This window comes from Podarcis vaucheri, assembly GCF_965113315.1.
Source record: "Podarcis vaucheri genome assembly, chromosome: 3".
In the NCBI taxonomy this organism is placed as follows: domain Eukaryota; kingdom Metazoa; phylum Chordata; class Lepidosauria; order Squamata; family Lacertidae; genus Podarcis; species Podarcis vaucheri.
Window position 1 is genome coordinate 86,960,776 of NC_138761.1, and position 15,293 is coordinate 86,976,068.

A 15,293-nucleotide genomic window follows, 5' to 3' on the forward strand; every position below is an offset into this window, starting at 1 on the left:
CAGTTGGTAGAGCATGAAACTCTTAATCTCAGGGTTGTAAGTTCAAGCCCCAGTTGAGTAAAAGAGGACTGGACTAGATGGCCCTTATGGTCTCTTCCAACTCTACAATTCTATGATCCTAGATAAAGTAATTGGTCAAACATCCTTATGGAGTACACTCAGACCTAACCTCAGTTTTGAATTCAATCCAAATTCAGTTTTCTATCTACTATGCCACACTTGCTCACACTCATTTTTATGGAAGACTCCCAAGAGATCTGGAAGAGACCAATTGGAAAGCCTTCTAATTATCAAAGAGCAATCTGTTAAGTGTTTTCTTAGGTTTTAATGATTTGATAAATGGTTTTTCCAAGTAGCAAATACCCATCAGTAATGAATTCATTTCACTTCACTTCTATCCCACCTTTCTTTCGTCACAGAACTCTAGGTGGGATTCTCCATTCATGTGTTGGTCACATCAAACCCTACTTTGCTGCAACATTTGTCCACAGACAATGCTCTGGGCCTGTTAGCAATCAGGCTGTGGCTTTGGCATGCATTTTGTAGAAGGTACTGACAGGCTCCCTTGAAGAATCAAGCATTTCTTCCTTTCATCCTCAAAAACAAATGAACTCCTTGCAATTTAGAAACCAATTACCAAGCAGTTAATTTATCACAAGTTCAAAACAGTGCTTTTCAAAGTTTCCTGTCTAAGGTTTAAAAGAGAAACTCCATGGCTGGAGCCACAAAAAAGACTAATATTAATTATGAAAAGACAACAACAGTAAATTTTGTAAAGATGACCTCTAACCTGTGTAGAAGAATAGCCTCCCAGGTGGTTTCTTTGCTGGCTTAACCACTTCATAATAGGGATCCCCTCTAATAATCTCTGTTGTTTAGCATGAGACAAAACAGCATAGCCTGCAACCTCAATATCTACAGACTGAGGCTGCCAGGAATCAGACAGTTGAGAAGCTTGTGATATCCAGAATCTGAGTTCTTCTGGAAAAAGAAGAATAAACTTTTCACATAGCAGCAACAAAATAATAATAATAATAATAATAATAATAATAATCCTTTCACAACTAAGAAACTATAATAGTCTGAAGTCCACATACAGTCAACCATTTCAAATATCAATTATTTTGAAAAGAGCATGGCTGCCTAGCTAGAATCCTGAACAGGAACACTCCACACGGCAACATTTTGTTGCAGGTGCCACTTGAAAATGAGTATGATGCATGCATGGGCAAATTAATAAAAACTTATTGACTTATCAAATAAAAGAAAGGTGGTAATCCACTTTTTGTTATATTCAAGGAGAAGCCTACAAAGCTCAAATTAAGTTCCAGAAGCATTCCTAATATTCTCAAAATTAAAAACAGTGACCACCTTTAAAACTAGGGATTTCTTGGTGAGGGTTATAAATAATGCTGTATCTCAGGTTCTATAGGTTTGATTGACACTTTCTTTATACTAACACAGTGTTTCTCAGACAGTGGGTTGGGATCCACCAGTGGACCACAAGCCACTTTTAGGTGGGCCTCAGCCTGGCCAGTGCCTCCTCACTTGCCTGCCTCACCCCACAATAAGTGCCATGGCTGGAAGATAGACACGTTTAGGGTAAGGGAAGGGAAGGGAGATCTCCCTCCTCTGACGGGAAAGAGGAAGAGAATCTGTTGAAGGAAATTAAAAAGTGAGGGAAAAATACCCATGCCAAATTCTGCTTCCATCTGCCACCATTTTGTGACTGGTTTGGCCCCTGCACCACCATTTTGTGACTGGTGGACCTCAGTTATGTCACATGGATCCTGGGGCTAGAAAGTGTGAGAACCCTGTACTACCATAGTGGTTGTACCATCTGCAATTGTAAATTCAGCTGTCTTACACTACCTTGATGTTCTGATCTCTCATTCAATAGGTCCAGAGCTCGCTTTGCTTCCGCACTCTTTGCCAGCGATAAAGCATAAGTCACAAGGGCAAGCGTATGATTATCTGATATGCCTTCACTTAATTTAAATTCCAGAAAGTCCAGTGCTTTTCTTATAGCATAATCATACTGCAGAAAGAAAAATATGAAATAAGCTATGAACTCCCTTTAACCAAGCAAATGTTAAATTGCAATCTTCATACATTAATGTCAGGGTTGTGTGTATGTTGTTATTCCACAAAAAAACAGAATGTTGGCTTGATCACATAATCCAGCGGCCTGAGAATCTTAGCTTTCTTTTTAAAAACAGCAAGTTTCTAGCCTTTATGGCTGAAAGGATGCTTGAAAGGGTATGGGCAAGACCTGAAATCTCAGGATCCAGATGATGCTTAGTGGAGATTAGTGGGAGATTTCAGTGCCTCGTATAGCTCCTTGCCCACCTCCAGCACAGATCATGCAAACCACACAACAGAAAATATGCAATGAAAGGGGAAATGCAAATTGCATTTTGAAGATAAATGAAAATAAAAATGAAGAGAAACCCATTCCTGGTCTAACAGAAATATAATAGTTACAGATAGGTAGCCGTGTTGGTCTGCCATAGTCAAAATAAAAAAATTCCTTCCAGTAGCACCTTAAAGACCAACTAACTTAGTTGGTCTTTAAGGTGCTACTGGAAGAAATATAATAGATCCTTCTTAACATGCAAGCCCAAGTTGGACAGAGTTTGGGCTTATCCACACTTACCTTTTGCCTTCAAGTGGGGTTTCTCAACAAAAGCCTCCTCTTTAAAGCTTAATTAGAGCATCATCAATTCAGGTTTTCCGCAGATTAACACTTGCTCCAATTCAGCTTCAAAGAGCAGGTTTCTCAGGGAAAGCTCCAGAACAAAAAAAGGAGGTGCTCAATCTCAGAGCTATTTTATATTGCAAACCGCTGCCTGGAAAGAGCAAAGGAAAAGTAAGTGTGGATAAGACCTCGTCTAGCTGTTCCTTTAATCAGGACTGACCAACCTTTTTTGGTCTGATGGACACATTCACCAATGCCCGTCAACTTTGGGGAGGCTTGGCCCCTTCAAATACAGTGGTACCTCGGGTTACATACGCTTCAGGTTACACACGCTTCAGGTTACAGACTCTGCTAACCCAGAAATAGTACCTCAGGTTAAGAACTTTGCTTCAGGATGAGAACAGAAATCGTGCTCCGACGGCGCGGCAGCAGCAGGAGGCCCCATTAGCTAAAGTGGTGCTTAAGGTTAAGAACAGTTTCAGGTTAAGAACGGAACTCCGGAACGAATTAAATACTTAACCCGAGGTACCACTGTATTTTATTAGGGGCACCAAAGGAACCTCGGCTCCTAGGAGTTGGCTTCTATGGTTATAGCTACCTTATCTGTTTGGTACTCTAATAGTGCAGTCATAATATAAGCAGTAAGAGAGACAGAGCTGTTAGTTCCTCCTTGCAGTTCAGTATGCAGCACTCTCCCAGGCTCCTGGAATTCCCCATTGTGCTTCTGATGTCTAACAATCCAAGCAGCTGTTGTCTCCAGGATAGATGAATCAATATCTATGAATGGCTGAGCTTGAATAAAACTCCTTAACACAAAAGCCGATAGCCTAGGGAGAAGTGAAGAATAAATATGTAGGAATTAAACACTTCCACAGATCCCATTCTTTAATTTAACTTGTTGCACAATGTGTTTAAGAAAATATCACAAATATATGCACTGGAAGGCTTAAAACAAGCTTTGCATGTGCTAATTGCATACAATTGGAACAATTTGTTTATTACATATTTTCATGAACATGTCTGGCCTTGTAAACTGTCTGAATAGGAGACCATATGGGAACCATATGTAAGCTCCTCTGTGCTCTTTAGTGGAAATGCAAACTCTGAGTGCAGATAAATAAATAAAAGTATTTAGGGCATATTCTACAACATTATGAAAAAATTCTCAAGTGTGAAACATGCAAAGCAGCTCTTAAAAAGAAATACTTGGAAATAGCCAGCAGCTTTTTCTATTGAGAGAGCACGGATATGCCAAATTACAATGCAAGAACTACAGTGCAAAGTCGGAATAAATGCTTTATCCTCCAAGAGTTCATAGCAGATGGCAACCAAGCATTTCAACCTTTAAAGCCATATCATTCAATTTCCACCCCTCTCCTGAAATTATTTAGTGACCCACGACACTCACCCAGACCCACACATTTGAGGGATAACCAGCCTCATATAACTCTAATTAATGCATGAAGGAGTTGATGCCACAGAATAAGCTGTCCTGCCAGGCTTAGCTAGGTCACTTCCCTTCACCTCAGGAAGAAGGTAATCAAGCCTATTTTTGTCCCACTGTCTACCTTAGAAGCTCAACGTGTGATGTCTGAACTGGCTGCTGCAGCTAACACTGCATGGCTCTAACAAGCCTTTCTTGTGTCCCTATCTCAATAATTTAGGAACTTTCACCACTGTAGCTAAGGCAATGACTGCTTGTGTTTTCTAACTATGGAAAAGCACATGAATCTGACTTTTGGAGAGTTTGTAAGTAAAGCATTATCTTACCAAACATGTGGTCTTTTTCTATGCTAAGGGAACAGGGGGACTTTGGAAGGAACTCAGCAGAGCATATTTTAAAGGTCTAACAGCCTATATTCCTATGCTTTGCTTTGCTGCATAATTTTAAATCTCTGGTGGGGTTCTCTCACCAAAGATTACTTGACCCAAACCTAGAACTTGGCATCCAGAAATTCTCTATTTTTTCCCCTTGCCACCAACAACAATTGGGTTGTCAAAGGAGCAGCAGTATTGCATGTGAACACCTGCAAATGCCCCTAGGTGAAAGATGGGAAGGCTGATGAATGATCTAGTTGCAAATACAGCAGCAGCAAACTTAGCATCAACATGGCCTGGTGTTGGGAGAAGAAAAGCTATACTAGCCTGTAGGTGCAGCCATTCCCATTTGCCTTACTGACTTTGTATGTGCATTTTATGCCTAGTACTTGCTGTGCAGCTATTAAAACTTGTAATCTTCATCCTTGGGGAATCTGCAGACATCAACTACATTTTATACATTTTCTGGGTAATATGCAAGAACTACATATGAGGACCTACGATGTGAGTCACGGGTGTACACATCCAGCTCTAAGAATTATAATAACTTAAGACTAGTACATGACTCTGGTTTTGGCAGTTGGTTGCTGTACCAAAACATAATTGATGCATCTTGCTAACTTCAAGACTATTAAAGATGCACGTTGTTTACTGAACACTTACCACGTGCTGCCAGAGTTGTCTTTGTTTCCAAAAGCACTGAATGAACCATCATCTCTTTGATACAGAAGCTCTCTTTGGTATCCTGGAGAAATGAAATATAAGAACAGCATTGTATGGCAGTTGGGCTGAGTTTATTCAATAGGTTTATCACCTCCCAGCTAGGCATCCACTGCAGACTAATTGCTAAACCTTATAGGAACCAAACTGCTACTCATGCTTGGTTGAATAATGCATCTCAACTACAAAACAGTGTCTTATAAAAAGCAAGATCTATGAGAAATTCCTTATTACAGCGGGTTTACAGTCTCAGGTAATCAAAAAGCTAATGCACTAATTGATGTACATAATGTAATGGGAGGCTGAATTGGAATATTCAAATACTGATTTATGTTTTTTATTACATTTATATCCCACGCTACCTGCCATTTTATCCTCACAAGACTTCTGTGAGGTAGGTCAGGCTGAGAGAAGGCAACTAGCCCAAGGTCCGATAGCAAGCTTCAGGGGCAAAGTACTTAACTCCTTCATCATCAAGCCCAATTATTATTCCCACTGCTAACAAAGTGATTCTGTGAAGCACTTATCCAGAGACCTTATATGATAAAGTGAAATGTGAAATATACTTTTCTAGTTTAAAACTGTATTCAGGGAGTTGCACTCACATTTTACTCTTCAGCATGCATGGGAGCAGATAAAGTGAATGACTTGTGTAATCTTACTAACAGAACCCATGTTATCTGAACCATGATAGTCTCATATATCTATCTCTCCTGAATATTCTTTAAGTCTTGGGTTTTGTTTTGTTTTTTAATCCCATATATATTAAGCTAGCTCTGTTCCCAATCTGAAAGTGAAAAATCAGCAGAAGAAAGAAGTGGGCAGAAGCTTGCCAAGTAGAACAGAGCAGCTGCACTGTCTAATTGGCGGGTGGGGATCACTGTTGTGTACCAGGAGAGAGAGGGGTGAGGGGGCAGGGAGATTGGTCTGGCATAAAACACACCTGCTGAGCAAACCTAGTGCATTTCTGGAAGTGAGACAGAGGTGGAAACATTTAGGAAAATTAAAATCAATCAACCCAGATAAAGGGTGCAATTCACTTAGCACCTCTTTAACAAACAGCAGGAAAATAATAAAATCAGAGGGCTGGGCTTGGAAGCATAATCTCTCCTAGTTTGCACTTTAAACTACATCATCCATACTACATATTACCACCATTATACTTCCCCAAACACACACACAGATGTAAAACAAACTGGCCAAAAGAGAACCATGTTTGTGCACTAAAGCTAAGATGTTTGTAATGCCTTTTGATTAGAGTCAATCCCTACAGTTTACAGACTGAAACCACCAACCCATATAAACACCACCTGGCAGGAACTCATATCTCAAAATGTGTTTAAAAAAAATACTTGTATGAAGTGATCAAATGACCAAATGAATTAGCCTTTAGGAATAACTTGGCTGTTAGGGCACTTCCGGTTCCGGACGCGAGCAGTGAGGAAGCGCAGAAAGCTAGCTCTCGGCTTTCTGGGCGCTGTGGAAGTGTGGGGGAGACGCAAGGGCGCAGCGCACCCCCGAAACCTCAGGGGGGGAACCCTTGGGGGTGAGGCAACCCGCAGCGTGGACGCGGTCGTCCTAGCCTTTCTGGCAAAGACAGAGAGAGCGTGAAAGATCGGCGACCGCCAGCGCAAATTGGGAAGTGCCGATTCCACAGCGAAACGCCTGGAGCTTCAACTGCGAAAGCGTTGGAATTCTCTTGAGATAGAACGGGGTCTCCAGCGTGAGAAAAGGTTCTTCTTTGCTCAAAGCGCTTACTAGTTAAGCGCGCAGTTGGTGAGAAGCTAGGAGACGTCTGGGTATTTTTTTTAAAACTTTTGTTTGTTATTTCGGGATTTTCCTCAGCAGCGGAGTCAAGATGGCGCAGAAAGAGAGTCGCAGGAGTGAGGAGGTTAGTAATCAGTCTGACTGAATGAGTTAGAACCGAACTGAGAATAAATATAGACCACAACGATTTTTATTGACTATATTAAACTACTACACTAGATAAATACAACGCCTATACGGACACTACTAAGGTATACTAAACAAGTTCAACGCTAATCTTGGGACATAAACTGTGATTAACGCTTTTTTTAAGTCCTCCGGAGAGGCTCCTTCTTTTGGTTACGTTGTTGTTTTTCTTGACTTTTCTTTTCTTCAATGCTATTGACTCCCTTGTGGACATATATCCAGATAAGTTGGTAAGAACACGACAAGGGAGATGCGGCAAGGGTTTGATATGTGATTTGCGACCTGAGTCATATAAAAGACATTCCAAGCAGTGACGCCAACAGCTGATTTGGGAGCTACTTTAAGCCATTTTAAGAAGCTGGCTTTTAACGGAGAAACTAGGCATTGAGCCTAACCAACCATACAGAGCACTCTTCAGCGACTGGGTCTGAATGAGGAGTGTCGGAAGCTTTCGAAGCGTCGGTGTATATTAACCAGGACTGAGCTTGAATGTATTGGGGGAGAAACGGTGCAGGACAACTACGCGTTTAAGAGCAAACCTATCCCTCCCCTGACCTTCTACCCTTTCTCCTTTCTCTCCTTCTCCTCTTATTGGATGTTGAGTGGGACGCAGGTGAGAGCAGGTAAAGGACCTGGAGAGGACTAAGAGAAGCAAAAGAGAAGGTCAAGGCCTGGAGCGGACTAAGTGACTAAGCGCCATTTTCCGGATTGGCATCTCCTCCACGGTTTCCCTTTTCTCTCCCCTTATCTTTTGTATCCCTACATTTCTTGTAGTTAAGAGAGTATCCCGGGGAATTGTGGCCTCGCCAGGGCCCATATGTGCTGATACGTGTTTATGTGCTTAGGTGTTTATGTGCTTAGGTGTTTATATACAGGGGCAGAAGGTACAGCCAGATTAGATTTATTATAGGTTATCCCGGGTGAACGCTCCTTGAGAGGAAAGGAGGAAGGGTTGGGAGGGGGGAGTGTTATAAAGAATGATGGGGAAGGAGGGGAAGGACCTTAAGAGAATGGGCGGGACCCCAGGAGAAAGAAAGGCATCGCGTCAGGAGGAGATTAAAGATCTAGATAGCTTATGGATCAAAATAAAGGAAGAATTTAAACAAAATGAAACACATATGGAAAACAAGCTAGGGGATATGCAAGACCTGATTGACAAAAAAATAGAGGAGGCAGTAGGAGAACTCTCATCCAAAATTCAAGATCTGTCAGTAAAATCCAAAATGATTGAGGAGACCAATAAGAAATTACAGAAAGAAATGAGGGAACAGAAAAGAGAAACGGGGAGGATGAGGGAGGAGTTGGGCGAAATAAATAAGGCACAGGACAAGATTTGGGATAACCTTGCTATGGCCGACATGCGACAAAAGCAGCTCCACTTAAAATTCAGAGGGGTGGCAGAAGAAAGAAATGAAGATGTAAGAAAGAAAATGACTAAGGAGCTCTCTAATTGGTTGGGTTTGGCAGAGGAAGAGGTAGCTTTAACGATCGATAATGCATTTAGAATGTCTAGACCCCAGCATCTAAAAACTAACAAATTTTTGGGAGACTGTCTGGTGATATTCAACTCCCTTGAAATGAGAAATTTAATATTAAGGACGAGTTACCGTAACAAACTTAGAATTGAAGGGAGGCCCATTATCATTTATAAAGAGATTCCAATTAGATTATTAAGAAAAAGAGAGGGCTACAGACAAGTGGTCGCGGCTCTAAAGAGAAATGGAATAGAATATAGATGGGAGTTCCCAGAGGGGATTTCTTTCTTTTATAAAGATAAGAAATTTAAACTAATGGACATACAAGAAACAGAGAAGTTTCTAAGAAGATATGAAAAAGAGTTAGGAAGGATAGAATATAGAGTACGAAGTAAAGAAGAGGTGAGAGGGAATGGGCGAGAGAGGAAGGAAGAGAAGGAGGGAAGTGTGAAAGGCCAAGGAGAGAGGGGGTTAGACTCTGGAGATGAAGACGAAGAAGCCGCAGTGGGAGAAGGGGCGGTTGAAGAGGAGGGGTTCCTAGGAAGCAAAGGCATCGGTTTTTAACTTGAATTTTGATTTGAGGTAAAGTAGTTAGAGAACTAAGACAATGTTGGATACCTTAAAATTTTTATCATGGAACGTGAATGGGTTGAATGAGAAAATTAAAAGGAATAAAATCCAAAAAGTTTTGAGAAATAAAAAATACGATGTAATTTGTTTTCAGGAAACCCATATTGCAGAGAGACACAAACATATTTTGGTGAATAAAAACTTAGGAATAGAATTTGTAAACTCGGAGGTAAACAAAAAAAAAGGAGTGGTAATCTATGCTAAAGAAAGGTGGGAACCAAGACTAATCTGTAAAGATGAAGAAGGTAGAATACTAGGTATTCAATTAAATTTTAGAGGGGAAAGAATTAACGTGGTGTCGGTCTATGCACCAAATACAAACAGAACTGAGTTCTTTGGAAAATTAGAAAGTATGTTGTTGGAATTGGAACCGTATAAGTTAATTTTGTTGGGAGATTGGAACGGGGTCCCAATACCGAGTATAGATAGAAGTGAGAACCAAAGGAACGTAAACAGGGGGAAGCTCCCTAACTCATTTAATGAGTTAGTGGAAAATTTAGATCTAATTGACATCTGGAGGCATCGGAACCCCACAACAAAACAGTTCACTCATTACTCAGAGCCACACCAGAGCTGGGGTAGGATTGACCAGATATGGGTGACCAGGGCTATGGTATGGAGAGTTAAGAGATGTGAGATATTACCCAGGACCCTGTCGGATCACTGCCCCTTGACCTTGGAAATTAAAAACGAATTGAAAGGGCAGCTCAGGTGGAGGATGAACGAATATTTATTTGAAAATGAGGAAGTACTGGATATGGCAAAAAAAACTTTGAGAGATTATTTGGAGACGAATCTAAATAGAGATACCCCAATAGAGCTGGTTTGGGATGCTGGTAAGGCCGTCCTAAGGGGCTTCCTAATACAACAAAATAGCTATAGAAAGAAGTTAAGGGAGAAAAAGAAGGATGATATTTTAGCACAATTGAGAGACTATGAAAGAAGACTTGCTTTAGATCCGACGGACGAAATAACCAATCAAACGGTGAGGGTGCTGCGGTCCCAATACTCAGCTATTCTGAATCTAGAGGTAGAACAGAAAATTAAATTTACGAGACAGAAATATTTTGAGTCGGCAAATAAAATGGGGAAGTTACTTGCTTGGCAGCTTAGGAAAAGAAGGAAACAAAATGTGATTAATAAACTTATAATAGATGAAAGGGTAATAGAAGATCCAGAGGATATTGAAAACAGGTTTGTTGCCTTCTTTGAAAAGCTGTATGAAAAAGGAGAAGAGAGCAGTGTAGAAATAGAGAACTATCTAAACCGAGAAGAAAGGAAATTCATTACGGAAGAGGACTGTATACATCTAAATAATGCGGTGTCTGTAAAAGAGGTCCAGGACGCTATTAATAAAATGAAGAACGGGAAGTCCCCCGGTCCGGATGGCCTACCGGCAAAATATTATAAAAAAATGATAGATCTATTAGTGCCGGTACTAACGGAGGTAATTAATAATACTCTCCGAGAAGGGAGGATTCCTAGCTCCTGGAAGGAGGCGTATATTACATTAGTCCCTAAGACCGAAAGCGAAAAGACAGATTTAAAAAATTATAGGCCAATCTCATTATTAAATTGCGACTATAAGATCTTCGCAGACATTATGGCAAGCAGACTCAAAAAATTACTAAATAGATATATACATAGAGACCAAGTGGGATTCTTACCGGGTAGACAATTGAGAGACAACGTCCGGCATGTATTAGATATTTTGGAGTTTTTAGAGGCAAGACCAGATGTCCCAGCGGCCCTTATCTTTGTCGATGCAGAAAAAGCTTTTGACTGTGTGTCTTGGGAATTCCTGTTACAAAAACTCGACAAGGTGGGTATAAGAGGCCCCTATCTGAAGGGTATCAGGGCAATCTATAAAGAGCAGCAGGCCAGGTTGATTGTTAATAATAATTTGACTAAGTATTTTCCGATTATGAAAGGTACAAGGCAGGGCTGCCCTTTGTCACCCTTATTGTTTATTTTGGTGTTAGAAACAGTCGCAAATAAAATAAGAACGACCCCGAGCATTAAGGGTATAAGAATTGGAGAGAAAGAGTACAAATTAAAAGCTTACGCAGATGACCTAGTCTTTTTCCTCGAGAACCCATCTGAAACCACCAGTAAGGCGATAGAACTTTTGGAAGAGTATGGCAAATTATCCGGATTCAAGCTAAATAGGGGGAAAACTAAAATACTAACAAAGAACCTTACCGCACAAGAAAGAACACAGTTAGAACAACAGGTGAATATTAAAGTAGTAAATAAGGTGAAATATCTGGGAATTTGGTTGTCCCCAAAGAATATTAATTTGGTTGAGGATAATTACAATAAATTATGGAAGGAAATTAAGAAAGATATGAACATCTGGCGTAGATTGAATCTATCTTGGACCGGGAGGATGGAATCGATTAAGATGTGTATCCTCCCGAGATTGCTATTCCTGTTCCAGAACTTGCCAGTCATAAAAGGCACCACCTGCTTTAAAAATTGGCAAAAGACCCTGACCAAATACATTTGGCAAGAGAAGAAACCCAGGGTGAAACTTAAATATTTGATGGATGCTAGGGAAAGAGGGGGTTTTGGCGTACCGAACCTAAGGCTCTATTATGAGGCGGCATGCCTACTATGGATAAAGGACTGGGCCTCCCTGAAAGATACTGATCTATTAGACCTGGAAGGGTTTGATTTAAGATTTGGGTGGCATGCCTACCTTTGGCAGGGAAAGGACAAGGTCCATAGAGGATTTACTAACCATATAATTAGGGGATCACTCATAGAAGTTTGGAACAGGAAGAAAAATGTGATTGAACAAAATACTCCCTGGTGGCTTTCACCCGTGGATATTATTAAAATAAAGAAACTAAATATGACCGGTAAAAGATGGACTTATGAGGATCTATTAATTAAAACAGAAGAAGGGTGGAAATTAAGAACACAGGATGAATTGAAAGAGAAGATTAAGGATTGGTTCCACCTTCACCAAGTTAGTGCAATATGGAGGGAACATAAGAGAATAGGTATGGGAGAAAATAAATCAAGATACCAAACCGAGATTATGGAGAGTAATAGCAAATTATTGTCTAAGATGTATAGGCAATTGCTGGAAAGTGAAAATAAAGAAGTGTTAATTAAAGAAGTAATGATTAAATGGAACAAAGATCTAGGATATGAGATAGGATATGACAAATGGCAAATATTATGGAAAAAAGGGATGAGATTTACCGTATGTGCTGACTTACGTGAGAATATGTATAAGATGATGTACCGCTGGTATCTGACCCCAGCAAGACTAGGGAGAATGTATAGAACAGCAGATAATACCTGCTGGAGATGTAAAGATAAGGTGGGGACTTTCCTCCATATCTGGTGGACCTGTGAGGAAGTGAAGGGTTTCTGGGGTCAAGTTTATGAGGAGTTAAAGAAAATTTTGAAGTATAACTTTCCCAAGAAGCCTGAAGCGTTCCTCCTAGGGATGATAGGAGAAGAGATAAGAAAGACAGATCAGACTTTCTTCCAATACGCCACCACCGCTGCGAGAATTCTAATAGCAAAGAATTGGAAATCTCCAGAAATACCTACAATGAGAGAATGGCAGGAGAAAGTATATCAATACCTGGAATTGGCGAGACTTACACAATATATTAGGCGAGATAAACCGATAAAAAAGACAGAAGAATGGTCTAAATTTATAAGCTACCTTGAGATTAATTTGAGAATTAATAACTTAACAGTAGATGATGCTTAACTCCTTCGACATATAAAGATAATTGAAAATAACTGCAGATGATAAATGTAGAATATTTAATCCAAAGCTGAGGTTAATGGAAGTCAACTGTATGTAAGGGAATGATTGAAAGTGGTTTACTTTGTGATGTTTGGTTTTTTTTTTTTTCTTTTCTTTTTTCTTTTTCTTTCTCTACTTTTTTTGTTATTCCTCTTTTTTAGAAGCATGTGTTTTAATGTGTTATTTGTATTGTATCTTTTTTTACGATACAATCACTTTTGTATGAGAAAGTATACCTGATTGCAATAAAGTTTTTCAATTAAAAAAAAAAAAAAAAAAAAAAGGAATAACTTGGCTGTTAGAATAAAACCACAAGGTGGTATTCAACTGTGTTTTATTCAGAGCAGACCCACTGAAATTAATGGACCCAACTTAGTTGTGTTCATTAATTTTAAGTGGTGGGTCTGCTCTAGAGTAAAACTTAGTTGAATACAACGCATAATCTCAATGTGTGTAAATCAATAATTTAGAGTCACTTCATATTTTACAATCAACTTGGCTAGAGATAATCTCCTATGTAGGAAAAACACAAGTTTACCTTAATGGGACTACTTTTGTGTTAGGAGTACATGTTACATGCTATGACCCTACCAAAAGAAAAGTGAGACCCAATGGATCCACTGGACAGTCAAGAAGCAATTACTATAAACTACAGAGGACACACCAGAGACATTTCACAGTTTAGACAGAAGCAAACCTGGGTTAGTCAATGAACATACACTAAAAAAAAAAAATATATCTACTGCCAATCACTATTTCCTGATGAGTGTCCCTATACAATACCTGTCTCTGTTGCATTGACATTTCACATTTTTAGAGCAGTTATTTCCATAAATAAAAAGCACACCTTACAAATGTAATGCATGAAAGGGCCACTGAGTCATTTACGAGTAGGGGTGAGAAACTGTAATCCCAACTGCAATCCCAAACACACTCATTAGGGTGCAAACACCTTCCAGTACAGTGGGAGTTACTTCAGTACAAAAGTGTGTAGGACTGAACTTTTAGGCGAGCTTTAGAAAGGAACATTGTATACTGTTTTCAAAGACCTTCCAACTTAGAAATGTTAAAAAGGTGGTGTACTGCATGATTTTTATTGACAACGTAGCATAACAAAAGCTATTCATAATCATCAAGCAAAGTATAGAAAAACATTTGTAAAGGTTGTTTTGGAGCCTATACTTTTTAGGAATTCAGACATATGATATAAAGTTTATTTTATGCTACACTGGGTAGACTATGATCACAATGTATAAAAGAATATGTATAAATATAAGCCTTTCCAAAAGGACCATAAGAAGCAACTGTACAAAACAAAAGAAAACGATTTGGAGAGAAGTATTTTTCTATTTTAAAATCAAAGCTATTCCATGATAGCTTTTATTCTGGCTGCAAAAGAATGCAAAGAAACATTGTAAATCCCAAAGCCAAGCATGATTTAAGTTAAACAATGTATCACTGAATGACAAATGTAACAATACAGTTATGACTCATTTAAAAATAGCTTTAATGAAACTAATGTTTGGAGAAGTTAAAAACATTATGATAGTATAAATCAATCTACAGGGAGTGACAGATTGCTTGCAAACTTCAAAGAAGTTGCTTAAAAAACAGATGTTCATTATTTTTGAAACTAACTGTGTAACTTTAGGGTGGCCAAAGTCCAGTTGTCAGGCCAAATACAACCCATGGAGTTCAGCAAAGCAAACAAATCCGTTTCTGTTGTCGGTGGCCTTTGTTCCTTCTTTGTGGGAGACTGATCTGGGATGCGAGTCCAAATTTAGTTGTAACATGACAGTACCAAAGTCAACAGTCCTACACTGGAGATTAAATCTGCCCAATTGTGTTCAAAAAGGATGCAACCTGTGTGGTGCAAGAGCAGTTTGGAAGTCAGGACTATGTATGTCGCAACTCTACTTAAGTAAAGAAGAAACAGATAATATGGTTTTGGGTGAGAAAACTAGCTTCCTCCGATTCTCAGAGTTTTTATCTTTTTATGTTTCCAGTTGTATTAGGATTCCAAAGGTACAGTTAAACTGAGTTTATCGCAAAACTATGCTTAAACCATGTGTGTGGGCAATGTAGAATTTGAATTACCTTGTTATACACGTTACAGGAGGTGTTAACAGTCCTGGTCATTTCTTATTGTGACAGCTGCTACTGGCAAGCTTTCGGGGCTCACAAAATTGTCTCAGACAGTGTTTGCAGTTTTCTGCCCATTCTG

The 15,293-nt window shown here is 39.5% G+C and overlaps 1 protein-coding gene across 4 annotated transcripts in view; it reads right to left on the reverse strand.

Annotated features, from left to right (window-relative positions):
* Positions 1–15,293, reverse strand: part of CD109 (CD109 molecule) — a 71,869-nt gene that overhangs the window by 15,051 nt on the left and 41,525 nt on the right. For 3 of the 4 annotated variants that reach the window (XM_082218237.1, XM_082218235.1, XM_082218238.1), the window contains exons 24-27: positions 5,180–5,261; positions 3,297–3,525; positions 1,873–2,038; positions 791–981 (exon numbers count right to left, since the gene is read on the reverse strand). In XM_082218237.1, coding sequence (XP_082074363.1) covers positions 791–981; positions 1,873–2,038; positions 3,297–3,525; positions 5,180–5,261 — 668 coding nt within the window. The remainder of the gene's footprint in view (positions 1–790; positions 982–1,872; positions 2,039–3,296; positions 3,526–5,179; positions 5,262–15,293) is intronic. The other variant, XM_082218236.1, reaches the window with a different exon arrangement.